Here is an 18,787-nt window from a genome sequence, read left to right on the forward strand (position 1 = left end):
AGGGCCTAATGTCCTCTTGTGGGCCCTGTGCTCACTGCCTTGTGTCGCATTCGCCACAGAATACTGAATTGGCACGTCCACCACTGATGCCATGTGCTTTTCACTGATGATTCATTCTGAGCACGTATGACAGACATGAAAGTTTCTGGAGAAGCCGTGGAGGAGGTTATGCTGCTGGTAACATGATGGCCTGCGGAGGCATATCCATGGAGGAATGCAAAGATCTCTACAGCACAGGCAATGCCACCCTGGTATATGGCTGAAATCCTTGAACTCATTATTGCTGCTTTTTAACTAAATACAGGGAGTGCAGAATTATTAGGCAAATGAGTATTTTGTCCACATCATCCTCTTCATGCATGTTGTCTTACTCCAAGCTGTATAGGCTCGAAAGCCTACTACCAATTAAGCATATTAGGTGATGTGCATCTCTGTAATGAAAAGGGGTGTGGTCTAATGACATCAACACCCTATATCAGGTGTGCATAATTATTAGGCAACGTCCTTTCCTTTGGCAAAATGGGTCAAAAGAAGGACTTGACAGGCTCAGAAAAGTCAAAAATAGTGAGATATCTTGCAGAGGGATGCAGCAGTCTCAACATTGCAAAGCTTCTGAAGCGTGATCATCGAACAATCAAGCGTTTCATTCAAAATAGTCAACAGGGTCGCAAGAAGCGTGTGGAAAAACCAAGGCGCAAAATAACTGCCCATGAACTGAGAAAAGTCAAGCGTGCAGCTGCCAAGATGCCACTTGCCACCAGTTTGGCCATATTTCAGAGCTGCAACATCACTGGAGTGCCCAAAAGCACAAGGTGTGCAATACTCAGAGACATGGCCAAGGTAAGAAAGGCTGAAAGACGACCACCACTGAACAAGACACACAAGCTGAAACGTCAAGACTGGGCCAAGAAATATCTCAAGACTGATTTTTCTAAGGTTTTATGGACTGATGAAATGAGAGTGAGTCTTGATGGGCCAGATGGATGGGCCCGTGGCTGGATTGGTAAAGGGCAGAGAGCTCCAGTCCGACTCAGACGCCAGCAAGGTGGAGGTGGAGTACTGGTTTGGGCTGGTATCATCAAAGATGAGCTTGTGGGGCCTTTTCGGGTTGAGGATGGAGTCAAGCTCAACTCCCAGTCCTACTGCCAGTTTCTGGAAGACACCTTCTTCAAGCAGTGGTACAGGAAGAAGTCTGCATCCTTCAAGAAAAACATGATTTTCATGCAGGACAATGCTCCATCACACGCGTCCAAGTACTCCACAGCGTGGCTGGCAAGAAAGGGTATAAAAGAAGAAAAACTAATGACATGGCCTCCTTGTTCACCTGATCTGAACCCCATTGAGAACCTGTGGTCCATCAAATGTGAGATTTACAAGGAGGGAAAACAGTACACCTCTCTGAACAGTGTCTGGGAGGCTGTGGTTGCTGCTGCACGCAATGTTGATGGTGAACAGATCAAAACACTGACAGAATCCATGGATGGCAGGCTTTTGAGTGTCCTTGCAAAGAAAGGTGGCTATATTGGTCGCTGATTTGTTTTTGTTTTGTTTTTGAATGTCAGAAATGTATATTTGTGAATGTGGAGATGTTATATTGGTTTCACTGGTAAAAATAAATAATTGAAATGGGTATATATTTGTTTTTGTTAAGTTGCCTAATAATTATGCACAGTAATAGTCACCTGCACACACAGATATCCCCCTAAAATAGCTAAAACTAAAAACAAACTAAAAACTACTTCCAAAAACATTCAGCTTTGATATTAATGAGTTTTTTGGGTTCATTGAGAACATGGTTGTTGTTCAATAATAAAATTATTCCTCAAAAATACAACTTGCCTAATAATTCTGCACTCCCTGTAAATGTCATGATGGGAGGTAATGAGTTTTACTGGTTAACCTGCAAAATTCACCATTCTTTTGTTAGAAACCGTTTATGACATGTCTAGTGAATTACTCACACAGTGCAACTTACCCTACTGTAGCACACAGTTAGTGTTTGGCAGAGATATGGTGAATATGTATGGAGTTGGAGACGCAGTGGAGGGATTTGCATATATATCCATGCATACTCATTTAGAAAATAAACTCTTTAAGGCAGGAAGAGTTATTCCCATGGAAGAAACTTAATGACACATTACAGAGGAGGAACTTGCATGTTTTTAGAAACAATGCACTTTCTTACACTTAACATGTGGAAGTAGCACAGTGGATTAATGAAGCCACCTACACACACACACACACACACAAAAACCCACCCTCCAAGCCCTCCTTTTTTCTTGCTGCGTCTGTGCTCCAGCAGGGTTTTTGACCTTGGCTGCCTTAGAGAAAAAATGTAGCGAGGAATACAATAATTTGAATGGGTGAGTGAACATTTTTGACAATATAGTGTATCAAAAATATTTTTGGCTGCTCTCTTGTTATCAAAAGCTCCAGATACTTTAATTTGGCAAGAATTTACCCCCTGTGCCTTTTGTGATACAGCTGCAAAGGGATTTGTGTCTCCTCACTAGATCGGGTATTTTAACCCACGTCTCACATTACCTGAGACTGTATCCTCATTCTCTGCATTTGTCTCCTTGTGTCACTCTAATCACAGCAGATATAGGAAACACTTCCATACTTCCATAACACTTTTTTCTTTCTTTTTTTTGCCTGTCCCGTTTGGCTCTTTTGCCATCAGAATTATTGTCTAAAGGCAAAGAAAGATGCCCAACAGATTTACTTCCATAACGCTGAGATTACCAGTGAAACTAGGCCTGGAGCAGATGGTAAATGGACTGATTCTTATATAGCACTTTTCTACTCTCAAATACTGAGCTTCAGTACAGATTCAGTTATTTATATGTCTTATCACCTTAAATCTTCACTCAAAGACAAGTATCTTTGACAGTGCATATATAGGTGTATCATATATAAGAGACAAATGTTGTTCCTTCAGTATGCTGGCATTACTAAATTTGGCTCATTGCTTACATATATTTATAAAAAGAAAATGTACAAGCTGTGATAACTGTTTCTGATAAAATGAAGAGTAGACTGATATATGAAATATTCCTTTATTGGGTGAGAAAATCAGACCATGTCATAACTGCTGTAAGTCATACAGAATAGATATCAGAGCCTTAAACAGGCTGACGTCTGCTAAATGGGTCAAACTGGGCAGAAAGTCTACAAACACATAACATCCTTATAGAATATGATGTAACACTATAGATCAACTTACCTCAGAATATATAAAGCATATAAACAATTACAGCAATATGATGCAACAAACACAGCAGTGCTACTGATCCAAAATACTCAAAGCTTCATAGAACTGAAACAAACATTTGTTTTTAGCTCCATTCTGCTGCTGATACATACTTTAGGTTTCTGAATATTAAACTTGTTGCTGCCTTTCATAGTGTGTAACTTGAAGGCCCTGAGTACTTTCTCCCACACTGAAAACACTGGAATGATAAAATTATTTGAACATTACCTAATAAGACTGATTCAGGACAGACAATTAGTTATTTTAAACTTTTCTAGCAGTCCTTCACAAACAGGGAACGGTCTGTCTATTCTCTCCATCTGTCAGCTGCTGCTGGCTCTTCCTCCTCCTCTTCCTCACACACTGCTGAGTTTGTCCTGGTGGATCATCAGATGATGTGCAGCAGTGGGTCCCTCAGTCTGTCCTCACTCTGGACACTTGCAGTTGTCACACATGGAAATCAAATGTGTGATAAGCTGCAGGATTCAAACACAAGTGTGACTTATAAACACATGTTCATACTTTTATTCCACAATCAGAGAAAAAGAAACAGAGAGCGAGTGCAGGACAGACAGACAGGTGACAGTCTCAGGTGTATACACTGCTACAAAACAGCACAAAAGAAGGAGGATTTAGTGTTTGTGTTATTACGAAACAAGAGGAGTTCCCAGATGGTACAGTGGACACATGTGTGACTCCTGCGATTAAAGCATCTTTCTTTCAGCTTAACGAGTGAACCGTCAGCTGTTCAAACACACGTTAAAGTCCGTTTGGCTCAACACCACCGAACAGAGGCAGCAATATAACATAGCTAACATTAACAGTGCAGTGAATCCTCCTTGTGCTGTGATATTCAGGACTGCAAACCGAGCAGCATCACTGACTTTCAGCTTGTTGTGTTTGTGGATATATGACTGACTTTAATTATCCATAAAATCATCACATTCTCTGTAAGATTAAGGTCGACTATATATATATTTTTTAAAGTAAAGGCTTTAAAACCAAGTTAATTCTGAAAGTACAGACATCACTAATGTCACATAACTTTCCCGACATGTGGCCAACAATAATGGTTTAATGTTCTTCATTAAAAAAATATTTGCGCATAAATTAGTGACATAATATTCAGTACTTACTTCTGAAAGTTTACTCTTCCTCCGCTCCGCTTCCACCGTTTTTTTTCGGCAAAATTATCCACACCACCACCGCACTATGAAGTCTGGGATATGTTGGGCCATGAAGGCTACACCGACCCATCCTTAAAATTCAGGGAAATTATGGACGCATTTGAGGGCCGCATTTCGAGCAGCCTTTGAATTGGGAAAGCCTTCTCTTGTCGCTGTGACGTAATCGGCCTTAAAATGCGGCCTTTAAGGCTGCAGACCCCAAATCCGGTCATTGGTACTTCCTGGCTTGTGTAGTTACTAGGTAACAAAAGCTCAACACTGCCCCTAGCGTCCTGGAGCACTTCCGTTGTGTTTTGGAATTTGCATGTGTTTTTGAGTTTGCAAGTGTTTTGGATTTTGCAAGTGTTTTGGAGTTTGTACGTGTTTTGGAGTTTGTACGTGTTTTTTAGTTTGTACGTGTTTTGGAGTTTGTACGTGTTTTGGAGTTTGTACGTGTTTTTTAGTTTGTACGTGTTTTGGATTTTGCAAGTGTTTTGGAGTTTGTACGTGTTTTGGATTTTGCATGTGTTTTGGAGTTTGCATGTGTTTTGGAATTTGCAAGTGTTTTGGAGATTGTACGTGCTTTGTCTCTAGGGGCCACCGTACTCACGGAGTACTCACAGCGCTGTATAAAACATGCCTAATTCACCCAATCACACCCACTTTATCTATACATAGTGCTTTCTAACGACATTCATACGCATTCATACTCTGATGGACGCATCGGAGAGCAAATTCGGGTTAGTATCTTGCCCAAGGACACTTGACATGCAGACTGGAGGAGCCAGGGATCGAACCACCAACCTTCCGATCAGTAGGTGACCTGCTCTACCTCCTGAGCTACAGCCACCCTGTTGTGTATGTGTTGCGGTGATGGTGGTCCTGTGGTTTTCATGCACACATGTATATTTGGTCTTTCTAATTATTAGATAGATGGCTGTGGGATGAGGTCAGTATTCTGCACAAAGGCATTTAGTGTGTGCGTATAAAGGATTTGCATCAAAAAGTGAGAACTACGCAATGTCCCTTTCCCCTTTTAACAAGGCTGACTCACCAGCTTAACTGATCCAGAGCGCCTTCTTACAGATGAGAGTGTTTATCTGGGAATTTATTTATGAGTTGTATCATGTTTATTTATTTTTTGTATCCTCATTTTGGCTAAGATGTATGTGAGTCAAAGTAAAATACATTGCTCTGTGTTTACTCAGTTTTTCTCTTGCCTCTTCAGACTCCACAAAGAAGCTGAAGGATGTGCTGGAGGAGTTTCATGGTGGAGGAGTCCTTTCCAAATACAATCCAGAGCAGGTGTGTCTGCAGCACAATTCCCTGCTCCATTATTCTTCTTGCACTTTGATCTTTTGTCCCTTTCTGCTTGATATTCTGACTCTTTCCTGCACACTAACAAAAACAGAATCAGCCTCATTATTCAGGTGCTTGTTAAGTTCCTCTAACTCAGGGTTCTATGAGTCTTCGAAATGCTAGGTCAGCCCCAAATTTAGGATGATTATCTGTGTTTAAACACAGCCCGAAATTCATCACTACCTGCCACCTGATGTCAGCAGATCAGCTCCCAGCTGTATTGTAGACTCCTGTGTCTGCGGCTTTTGGTGGAAAAATGTTTATATCATCGTCTGGGCTTTGAACAGCACTACTATATTTCTTAGGCAGTGGCGTGTCTAGAAAATTTTTGTTGGGGGGGCCAGGTAGCGGCACAGATTTGGAGAAGGGTGACAGATGTAATTGGCAGATAATGTTAAAAAAAAATCCTACCAACCGTTAGGTTGTAAAGTTTTTAGATACTGCGTTGATAAAGTACAAGAGATACAATCAGTGCTTTGTCAGTGTTTATTCAGCATTCAAGGACAGCAATATTTGCATAGTATTTTTACTGACATATAGTGCACATATGTTTTGGGCAAAAACATTTTTGAATATTAAAATTTTTATAACATTTTTAACAATTAGCCAATGCCAATGCAAAACTTTATCTGCCTATTAAAAAAAAGAAGACAATCTTCTCACAAACTGGTGTTTGATTTTGAAACAGGGAAAAAGTGGGGAAACAAATGAAAAGACTAACATTTGAATAAAACCTGAAAGCAAGTAAATACTTTCTATGCTGCCTCATGGTAAACTATGGTAATATTGATGTATAAAGAACAACACTGGCTGATGATAAATACAGTCAGCTGGCATGGTGACACTGCCAGTATTAACCCGCAGAGCTGGACTGGGACAAAAAAATCGGGCATTTTCACTACAGACCAGCCCACCAGGTATTAAAGCTATAAAGCCTTTGAATGAAAACAAACGCTGTTGTGACAGTGATGTACAGTCTTTTTGGTATATGTATGATTTCTATACATTTTACGTCAGATAAAAACTTTGTTCGTAAGATTCAGATAATTATTTAATAAAAGCTAGATATTTTAAATGAGAATAAGAAAGAAAAGTATTTCTTTGTGCCCCCTTTCCCTGTTAATGCCCTACCTGGCCCCCTGGCAAAACTTTGCTAGATCCGCCCCTGCACAGTTACCAGCTGTCAGCTACTTAGAAAAGGATCCTGGTGTTATTTGTCTCTCAGAAACAGTTCATAACTTCCCTTCAACTCATTCATGTCACCTAAAAGGTAAACCTGTTTCTCCATCACCTGTTCAGCTCTGATGATTCAGTAAGGACATCTCCTGGTTTCATCTGCATGTTTCCCTCTCACCACATATCCAAACCGACATCATGACCAGCAGCTTTTACAGCATACACCATAACTGCTCGGGGACCCTGACAATGAGTCACTACGTCACTGACATTCTGTTTATTTATTTTTGTACGATGGTCTTTTTTGGTCTTTTGTTTTTACAAAAAGCCTCTAATCGTAAAAAAGCACAATTAGAGCTCCAGTGTATTTAGTTAAAGAATTATTTTTGTGCCTGTATTCTGAACTAAATCTTAACAAAAGCTACATCATAATATTAAAGGGTTAGTTGTTATTGTTGTTCGTGATCTCCTATTCTTATGCATCAGACAGCTATTTAGGTTAGAGTCATGGTTTAACATTTCTTATGGCTTAGGGCTAATTTTATACGTCGGAGTGGAGGACTGGTGAAGGTAATCAACTGATGTTCATTAAATCTATGTTCTCATGTGATGTTCAGCCTCTCCCTGCCACCTTTATATTCTCATATGAGAGCCTCATTTTTCTTTCTTACTCTGTTCATTATCACCTCCACTTGGCTGTACGATTGTCCTCAGTATTTGCGATGACACAACTAACAGCCTGGCTGGACATTTGGCGCCACAGAACCAGACTTAATGTTCACGTGGGCTTTCTGAGACCCCGTTGTCACCTGGCGCCACCGTGACGACTCTAGCCCTGCATCTGCCATCCATCAGTGTGTGTGCGCTTGTGCATGTGTGTCTGTGCGTGTGCGCATACATAACCCCCAATGAGTCATCGCTGCATCAAGCTAGCTGTTGTGGAATCCACTCAGGAAGTAGACCTTTCTTTCTTCCCACTCACTCATTGTTTTTATTGAGCTTTTATTTTTAGCCAAAGTGTGGTCCGGAATTTTTACACTGATAATAATAATAATGAAAAATCACTGACACATGGAGCTGTCGGTGTTGTTGGGTTTTCTCCAATTTAGCAAACAAATAAATATCGCCCTATCATTCTCAGTGACTGATGAGTGACTGAGAAACAAAGACTGAACATCACACCCACAGATTTCTTTTAACAACAGGCGCAGTCTCTATAAGCATCTGTCATGACAGTGTGGGAGTGATGCCTTTTGCCTTTGCTCTATGCACTTTGTTTGTTGGCCAAGGTTTCAATGAAACAGTGCAAATGTTTGGAGAGCTGTTTTTGAGACATGCGAATTATTTATGTGCTTAAAATGTTTAAGTTGGGTGTGCACTTCATGATTGTCAGGTTGATGTGATTTGGATGTGCTGGCTGATCAAAACCAGACAGACTGGGTCACTTCCAGCTGGGCTTAGTTGGTGTTGACAGCTTGTAGAAAGTGTTATCTTTATTTTTAGGAACCAGTCATTGTTGCCTGTTCTCACTATGTTTTTGAAAAATATATCTAATATTTGTGATTTACAGAGTGTTCACAGGATGTTTTCCTTGTGTCTCTGTGTGTGTTCATAGGTGACTCTAAATTGGCTGTAGGTGTGAATGTTCTTCTACAGCAGCAGTCCCCAACCCCCGGGCCACGGACCGGTACCGGTCCTTGATTCGTTTGCTACCGGGCCGCGAGAGTTGAGGCTCGGGTGTGAAATTTATGGTTTTGAGGGTTTTCATCATTAACTCGGTTTCCCTGGGTCTTTTCCCGTGTTGTAGGAGTGTTTTATTTTGAAAGTAATATTTACACGTTACCATAGCGACCAGAGTGCATTAAGGGGCAGAGAGGAGGATGTTACTCTCAGTGTTGTTGGCACATTTCTGGAGGACGCTGCTAATAAAGTTACACAATTACACAGCGAATTCATGTTTATTATTATATTAACAAAATACCACAGTTTTTGTCTTGGTCGTATCGTTTTATTTTGTTGTATTAAAAGGCCGGTCCGTGAAAATGTTGTCTGACATTAAACTGGTCCATGGCGCCAAGGTTGAGGACCGCTGTTCTACAGCCAGTAAAATAAGTACTGAGTATTGAACATGGCACCAATTTTCTAAGGAAATATATTTCTAAAGCTCCTTGACATCTCACCAGATTTTGGTAACAACCCATCCAAACCACTCATGCAAAGAAATCAAACCATAGATGTCCATAACTTATGTGCAATAATCAGAAATGACACAGGGAAAAAGTATTGAATACGTGAAAAAAGCATGGAAATCAAGACACCATACACTATCAATTAGAAATTAATTAGAAAAAAATCTTGCAGTGCTAATTAATATCAGCTGGCTTAGTCCCAACTGATGGCCTATAAAAAGGTGTCTCATTACCAACGTATCACACAAGAAACCTCTCACGATGGGTACAACCAATGAGCTCTCTCGAGACCTTTGCAACTTTAATGTTGCAAACATAATAATGAGATTGGTTACAGAAGAATTTAAACTACTAATGAATGAATATATGGTTTGATTTCTTTGCATGTGTGGATTGGATAGGTTGTTACTGACATCTGGTGAGAATTTCATGTCAATAGCACCTTTGGAAATATATTTACTTGTTTTCTTTTTTCTTTCTCAGCAGGTGACCCAGGTGATTGATATATGCATTTTTTTTCTTTTTTTCTTCTTCTTTTTTTTCTTTTTTCTGCTCATTCTGTTGGTTTTTGTCTTTTGCCCTTCTCCCCCGTCCCTCTTCTCAGCTGTTTCTCTTTCCCTCTTTCTTTCTCCCCTTCTTTCCCCCAGTGAAGTCTGTCCCATATTCAGTAAGTGAAAATAAAATAAACAATAAAAGGTGAATCAAATGGACCATTACGGCAAGGCTGGGATGGTCAATTTGGTAAAGTAAATCCGTTGGGCATCTTTCTTTGCCTTTAGACAACAATTCTGATGGCAAAAGAGCCAAACGGGACAGGCAAAAAAAAAAAGAAAAAAAAAAAAAAAGAAAAAAGTAAATATATTTACTTAAAAAACTGGTGATGTGTTCAGTACTTATTTTGCCTGCTGTATCTCTCTCTCTGTCAACTCTGTGTCAAACTGGCTACCTGTCCATGGTGGACTTTGGCTCCTGAGACCCTGAATCTGGTAAAGGAAATAGAAAGGAATGGATGGATTTGTGGCTGCTGTAAAGTCAGTTTTTTTTCTTCCATGAGGAAGCTAGCTGGGGCTTTTCTCCACTTCACAGAGGTGGTAAACTTTTATTGCAGGCAGTCTTTTATTTGTTATAAGTAGATATGAACAAATCCTGCTTTTGTGGTGCTCTTTTTTCCTCTGTTTAAGTGACTGCTTTAAGCAGCAGTATCAGGGTCTAGCAACTGTATCCAATCAAAGAACCACTCGCTATTCTTTTTTTAGATTCTATTTTTGGCATTTTAAGCCTTTATTTGACGGCACAGTGGAGAGAGTAGACAGGAAAGCTGTTCGAGAGAGTGTGATGGAATGACACGCAGGAAACGATCTGGGGCAGGCTCAAACCCAGCTCACTTTTTACTTTATGAAGATTTTTTAGCTGTTCTTGCAACTTCTAGTAGTTAACTTATAAAAGCACACCTTAGAATTTGCTTGTTTAGCACGCGCTAGTAGTTCTGGGGCAGGTTCTTCATTCATGCCTGGCCCAGCAGTTCTCTGCTCAGGTGCTTAGAGCTGATCAAAAATGATAGCTGTGGATGGAACAGTGATGCATAAGCAAAGTCAATCAAAGCATTTGACAGACGGGCTAAAAGAAGAAAAAGAAGAAGAAGATTAAATGGAGCATGTAAAAGTGTCATTTGGGAGATATTTACAGTTCAGCAGCCTTGAGCTCGCTCACACAGAGAACAGCCTGTAGTTGCTCTCGGGAAAAAGTGTTTCCCAGAGGGATGAGAATTTTTGCAACTGCATCTGGAGGTACTTCGATTCAAAGCACTGTATCAACCTATGAAAAGCAGCTTTTTGTATGTCCTGATTTCATATAAAGTACGTTCTGTGGTATGTGTGCACATGAGCATATTTGACTGAATCTGCTGTGCTACACGATGGACACCGGATTAAAGCCTTGCAGTGTTTTTGGCCAAATAAGGAGAAGCGAGTGATATGAATAATGCCTGGCAGGATTTGGGAGCTCTCAGGGTTAGGTTAGCAGTGTTGAGCTGAGGGCGGATCCTTACCACTGTGTGCTCTTCTCCGATGGGCATCAGTTACAGCAGCTCCAAACCTGCAGAACAGAAGCATTTTAAAAGTGTGTCTGTCTTCAAAGTGAAAAGAATCAATTGTACTTTCTACTATTTTAGAACATACTAAATTCTGTACAACCTTAATATATTTGCTAGTTTTACTTGTATTTACTTTTTTGTTTATTATTATTATTATTATTATTATTATTATTATTATTATTATTATTATTATTGAAACAGAACTCTTAAACAACCCACTAAGAAGAATATGACAGACAGCTTTGGTAGTGATGGGAGCCCTTATAAGAGGTTATCAAAACGTTTTGAGTCCAGCTGCTATTTTTAGATCCCAATGCAGAAGTCCTGTTATGGACCCTTTGTACTTGTGCCTCTGTGAGGAGTGCTGGATCTCCTCGTGTGTGTCAAAATGGCGATCCTTCATTTTGATTTCCAGTTTTGGGAATAAAGTTGCCTGAAGACAAATCAAAAACAAACCAAAAAACACAGGCTTGCTTCCGGCCTCGTTCATTACCTGAAATTCTGCATCCAGGCCTGGAAACTATCGACTCATCTGAAAACTGTGGAAAACTGCCGAGGCTTCACTGGAGAACCAACTCATCATTAGTAATGATCCTTCACACAAAATTTGTGTCAGTTTGAAACAACATAATGTCTGCTCTCTGCACAAGTTTGAGGACCATTGCGAAATTGCAAAGCACAAGATCCCGACCCTGTCCCAACTAAACAATTGTCATAAAACCTTTTTTCTCTCCATTCTGAGGTGCAGACTCCTTAATTTGCAGTCTCAATTGCTGTTTTCTGATAGCACCTATGCTGGATTAGAGCCAAGTGTCACGGTGGAGTGTGTATGGAGGACCCAGGTGCGGACACAGGCGAAGGAACAGAATTAATACTAACAAATGGCGAGCCTTTATTTCGGCTGATATACATGAAACATAAATCAAAGCGAGAAAACAAACTAGACTGTGAAACTATGATTCAACTAAGACACTATGAACTGGACTAGGATTTCTACAACAAGGGTAAGATCCACATACAACACAATGCTGAGCACACGAAGACTGAGGACTTTAATACACACATGAGGTGATCAGGGGAAGTGGAGACACATGAGGACACAGCTGACTCGAATGAAACAGGGGGGAGTAAAACTAACCACATGAACACAGAACACCAGACCCTTTTCAAAATAAAATAGGAAACATGGAGACTTACACATGACAACACAAGCTTAACAGACCTAAAACACATGACAGTCTAGACAAGGAACGACACACAGAAACCAAGGAGACAGCTGATAAGTAATCGTTAACCTAAACCTCCACTAAACCCGAAATAAGAATAACACACAAACTTATAATCACCAAACTAAAATGAGAACTTCAAAATTACAAAATAAGACCCAGAGACCCAGCCTGTGACACCAAGCTTGGTCGACAGAATGATCAACCTTTCAAGTACGGACACTCGTCATCACTGAACAACATTGTTTTAACTAATAGAAGCAGTTGACAACTCTCCAAGAAATACGCTAGTTTTTCCGTCTTATATAGGGTTTTTCAGCAGTACAGTATATATGAGTAAAATAACTATTATGAACAGATGATTCCTCAGATGCCTTGCCCAAATTCTAGACCAAGTGGTTTTGCTTTCAAAAAAAAAAAAAAAAAAACGTGTAAAGATCAATAGACAGCATCCTGAAAACTCTTGAAAACAATCAGGCATTTTATCTTTTCTGCCCAATTTTTAACAATATCCTTGATAAACCCCTTCTACTTCTTTTTTTTTTTTGATAAAATAACATTTCAACCCTTAGTTCTCAGTCATCTTATAAAGCTGCCAAAAACCGTCTGTCATGTTATTGTCCAAATCTTACACATATGTTACTGTATTAGACTATTGTAAGCCAAAATCTAGTTTATATATATTATATATATTATATCTTTGAAACATCTTTGTAACATCTCCTTCATATCTTTGCAACGTTGTCCACTTGATTCACCTGCTTCAAAAAAAATGTTTTGAAAATCAGTTTTACAACTAGAAGTCATATAGATTTAAATCATCAATTCAGCTTGACTTGGAATTAGTTTTATAAGCACTGGTTGTGTACAAAAGCATCTTTAATTCTATATGTTGTCCACCAGATATACAAAACTGAAAACAAATTCTCTTTTGACTTGATAAATCATAGGGACGCCTACAGTAAACTTGGTGATCCATCCCTCCTCCACCTCAGTGCTGATCTGATCGCTAGACTTATAACTCTTATTTGTAATTTAACACTTTCTACAGCCAATTTTTTTTAAATATGGAAAGCTGCACAGGTCTTACTACTCGATAAAAGTAATGACCCTAGTCACTTAACTATGGAAGAGGGCCAGAGGGGCCGATGGCGCGATATGGCAGCCTCGCTTCTGTCAGTCTGCCCCAGGGCAGCTGTGGCTACAACTGTAGCTTGCCTCCACCAGTGTATGAATGTGAGAGTGAATGAATAGTGGAATTGTAAAGCGCTTTGAGGGCCCCGAAAAGCGCTATATAAATGCAATCCATTATTATTATTAACTAATTACCACCCTATTTAAAACTGTTTAGTCCTAAAGCCCTAGATAATGGGCAATTAAAGTGTATAACATTTTACAGTGATAGCAGACAGGTTTTAGATCATGTCGCAGAACAATGCCTGCAGTGTGTGTGTACGTAACAATAGTATGGAAATGCTTGATCATCAGTATTGTGCTGCACTTTTGATAGATCCATCAAAAACATTCGATTCAGTAGATTGTGGCATTTTATGAGAAAAAACACACAGGTAGATCTTTTTTGACTTCTTCTTTTCACCGTGTACGCAAACAATGTTATCAGTGTTACCCAAAACTGTAATGTACATTTTTATGCAGACACTATTTTATATGCCACTGATTTGGCAAATCTATAGAAACAAGAAAATTACACCCAAAGATTGGATTTTTATATAAACATAAATCACTATACAATTTTGTCTGCATAAATAGGCAATTCTTTTCCTAGTCACCATTACACCTTACATGGAAAGGTGGGCTAGTACGTGCTACTGGAGTGATTACAAAGTGTAGGCTGGGGCCATGAAGGTACTGCAGGTGGGCCACAGTAATAACATACCTGAATTTAAAAGTACTGAGAAGTATGTACACATACATGTTTATATAAATGTATTTATATAAAATTGATTTAAAAATAGCAACAGGAGGTGATAGTTTGCGATGTTAATCATTAGTCTGGCTTAACTGTACAGCCCTTGTATTGTTTGTGTCCCAGCTGCAGGTGGGTCGTAAATTGGCTTTAACGCGTTGCATACGAGTGGGTAACATTTGCAACTGATAGCCAACAGTGTGGCCACTGATGGCTGTCACTTTATCTTATCTTAGCCACTATTGGCTAATGTTTGGTTTATGTGTTTTTTAAGGAAATACATCATTTTCTCCTGTATTTTGATAAGAATGAAGATTTAAGGCTCAGTGTGCCCCATGGGATTTTCTGGTATGGAAATTCCCATCCCTGGGAATGGCTGCCCTAGTGAATCAAGGAGCATTGCATGATGTTTATTTACAAGGCTCAACTGCAAAGATTGCCTGCATACCTCTGTTCCTTGACTGAATTTAAACATAGTACTTAAAATATCAGATCACAGGACCCCTTAACATTAGCTGTACCTCACACTCACACTGAACTTGGAAAATCTTGATTTAAATCCTTTGCTGTTACTTAGTTAGTTAAAAGTTGCAAAAACTATGAAACTTGACTATCTGATTTCACTGAAAAATTTTAAAGAGTTGAAAGACTTTTTCTTTATTTGTGATCATGTATGATTGGTTTTATTACATAGCTGGGTGTCTTTTTTCTGTATACATGTTTCTCTTAAAAACAGATCTTGACCTCAATGAGACTACCTGTTAAGAAGCTTGTTAATGCAAACTTAAAAATGTAATGTTTTCATTTGATGAGTAGTACAAAAGCTGATTATATAGTTATTTTTACAACCATTTTTTTCTAAAAAATGCCATTGTCACTTGCACAAACTCTGCCCATGGTTGCCGTGACCTTTTCCAGTAGACCGTACCTCCTTTTGTCATTTTTTCAGCCTGACTTCCTGCTTGATGGTACACCAATGTTGCCAAAGTTGTCCTAGTCAGAAAGCATCACTACCATCGCCACTGAAGATTCACACGAACAAGCTAATTCCTTTTCTTCTTTTACCCACTCCTCCCTCACTCTTCCTCCTTCCTCCCTCCCCATTTCCTCTTTATTGTTCCAAATGTTAAACAGAAGCAAGACGTTCTCAACCAAGTAAGCCTCAGCCCGGTGGGCTCTGCATGCTGTGTGGTGTCTGTGTCAGCAGACTGCATGCACATTCTGTCCACTAACATAACATGACCACGCTCTTACCGCTGCAGATGATCTGTTACACAGCCAGGGGAAAAGGCCATGGGGCTGTTGAGTTCAGTGCTAGTATGTACCCATCATATTGCTGTATCAGGGGAAGCTGTGGGTGTGTGTGTGTGTACATTAACATGACACAACATAACATTTCTGTATTCAGCAATGTGACTATTACATGTTTTACTGTGTATATTTTTTGTGTATATATATCTTTCTTTACATTCTTTTTAAAGCCATTGGGCCTCCAAGCTCAAATGGGTTTTTTTTCTGGATGCAGCTTCTAGTACATCCATTCAGTCATTACTAAGCTTAAAGATGTGATGGTCAGTTGATACCACATTTACATTGAACTGTTTAAGAAAATACTGGCATGGCACTCCAAATCACGACTGTGGACTCTCATTTCAGGTCAGATCAACTAAAGCTGGAAACCCCATCACATTTTCTGTCCATGGGTGGTGGTATTGGTGTATACATGTCCATCAGTAAGTCTGTTAACATCTTTGCCCTTTCCTTTCTCATGCAGCCTATTGACTATGAGGGCTTCCAGCTCTTCATGGTGACTTATTTGGAGAATGACATACCAGAAGAGCTTTGTCAACATCTCTTTACTTCCTTCAAGAGCAAGACGGGAGGCTGTTCTCCAGACCAGTCTCGGGCAGGAACGAGCTTATTGGGTAGGCTGCTTGTGTTGTTGTCTTAAATAATACTCATCCCAGTAATATTCACCCCACGCATCTAGTGGGAATGGATGTGGGAAGTTGGGTAATACTATTACATTATTAGAGGTAACACAGGGTAACAAACTGTGCAGATATAGGAGGTCGGATGATCTGATATCCTCGTGTTGGTGTTGTTCCCAGATCATCATGAAAATGTTGTTCCAGGTTCAACATTGCAAGTGACCAATCACATTGTTGTGACGTTATTCCTTTGCGCGCCAAGCCATTCGTGCATTTATGAAATTCCAATGTTGCAAGGACAATATCAATTCTGCTTACTGTTTATTAAAGGGTCAGGGTCAGGGTCCATTGATCGGCGGACAGAGGCGGTTTTACGCAGCTTAAGTACAGTTTTTCGTTTTACGCCGGTTTTTCCCGAAGTCGCAAAAGTATGACGTCACAACATTCTGATTGGTCACTTGCAATGTTGATCCTGGAACAACATTTAGTATGATGATCTGGGAACAACACCAACACGAGGATATCAGATCAACCATAGGAGGTCAAGGCTGAGGATAATTATATAATTGTGACCATGATGCCATATATGTTATTATTTGAATCAAAACCTTGACCTGTTTCCAAACATAATAAAGCTGCCATATCCCTAAACCTAACCAAATAGAGCAAATAATATATACATATATGCACTGCTTCAGGTTGGAGGACACACCATTCTAATGATGTGTAGTTCATTAGCTAGCTTCCTTCATAGCTACGAATTAGTTACCTTTCTACTTCCTAAACTGGTTGTGCTTTTGGCTGTCTAGCTTTAACATTAGCATTAGTTTGTAAAATCTCACCACTATTTGTCAGTAGATTGCAGATTGCTGTGAACAGAGTTATGTTTTCTTACCCTGTCTAATTCAAGTTTATAATTCTAGCTGCAGTGGACAACATCCGGTTGTTAAGTGATGATGTATGAACCCTGCTTTTGGGTCCAAACTACTCTGTGTTTATTGAGGCTGTTGTGTTTTTAACATGTTGTAATGCTTTGCATCTTGTTAGAGTTAATCGGTGATCACTTTCTGATCACTTTCTCTCTTGGTTGTTATTTCCACTATTCATCGGCAAACACATTTTAAAGCTCAGTTTTTGAAACCATACGATGTAACTACAGCCCAGTCCCTGCAGCAGTAAATTAATGACTAACCTCGTATTGTGGATGGATTATCTAAGTTGTTCTCCTGACTGAAGTTTGGTCCGTTTACAGCATCCTGCTGTGCAATTGCATTTGTCCCTAACCATCGGGAACCCTCACGTTAACTTTTATCGAGTGGAAAGAAGTTAGCGTTCATCCTCCAGCTTCACTGTGTTCATATTATGCTAACATAGCTGTGCAGCTAGCCACCACGTAGCGCATCATTATATACCAGCTAGGCCAACTTCAGTAACCGTACAAAGGTCACTGCTGTTTACTTTTCTGTCTTCATTTCTGTTGGAAGTGATAGCAGAGCTGTACGTTTTAATTTTTCAGAAGTCCCTCGGTCAGAACATGGTACATCATGTTTAGATTGAAACTAGCAAGCTAACTCTCTGCTGACTTCGAACTCCATTAAACTGTCATGGTCCTGGGTCATTTTGACCCAGTGTTCTTAGTTTTTCTGTAGTTTTGTATTTTGTTTCTTATGTCCATTGGATTGTTTGGTTTGGTATTTGGATTCCCCCCTGTGTCCATGTTTTTATTGTGGTGTTTGCTCTGGTACCGTGTTCCCATCCTATGTGTTCTGTGTTCTCCTCATCCCCTCGTATTCATCCTTCTTCTCTGCCTCTCTCTCTGCCTCTCTCTCTCCGTGCTCATCTCTGTGTACTGTGTTGTGTTTAAGGTCCACATCTTGGTGTCAGTATCGTCAGTTTCGTGTCCTCCCTGCTCGGCCATGAGTAATTGTCTTCAGCTGTGTTCCCCGTGTGTTCCCACTTCCCTCGTTACCTTCTGTGTATTTATGTCAGAGTGTCCCTTTGTTCTGTGTTGCGTCGTCCCTCTAGGTTGTGTGCATTTTCCGTGTCTTCCCAGCGCCTCAGCTTTTAGTTGCTCCCAGTATAGTTTTGTATGACTTCTTATGTTCCTGTTAATAAAGACCGGCCTTTGAGTTCATCCCCGTGTGTCTAGAGCCGTGCATTTGGGTCCTCTCTTGCCTTCACACAGCCGCCGCATGACAGAACGACGCAACCACGAAATGGACCCAGCAGGCTCCGCCCGTGAGGGAGATATTCTCCGTGTACAGAGTCTGGTGCAACGAATAACCCACGCCTCGGACTCACGGACGATTTCCGTCGGACTAAACGCCATAAAGGCAATAATCGAGGGAAACCCTTTCCTTCAGCAGCTCACCTGCTATGAAGGCTTTATCGACGAATTGAGCTGAGCTAAGGAGGCATTACAAGCCCGTGAGCTGGCAGACAGTGTCCGTTCCCGGGATTCCACGCCA

At 40.2% G+C, this 18,787-nt stretch overlaps 1 protein-coding gene across 1 annotated transcript in view; it reads left to right on the forward strand.

The window, feature by feature from the left end:
- The window catches only part of dgkg (diacylglycerol kinase, gamma), a 185,885-nt gene that overhangs the window by 29,434 nt on the left and 137,664 nt on the right, over nt 1-18,787 (forward strand). Inside the window, exons 3-4 of the mRNA XM_080902601.1 lie at nt 5,648-5,724; nt 16,163-16,313. Of these exons, the coding sequence (XP_080758727.1) occupies nt 5,648-5,724; nt 16,163-16,313 (228 nt within the window). The remainder of the gene's footprint in view (nt 1-5,647; nt 5,725-16,162; nt 16,314-18,787) is intronic.

The sequence above is a fragment of the Rhamphochromis sp. 'chilingali' genome, assembly GCF_963969265.1.
Source record: "Rhamphochromis sp. 'chilingali' genome assembly, chromosome: 14".
NCBI classification, from domain to species: Eukaryota; Metazoa; Chordata; class Actinopteri; order Cichliformes; family Cichlidae; genus Rhamphochromis; species Rhamphochromis sp. 'chilingali'.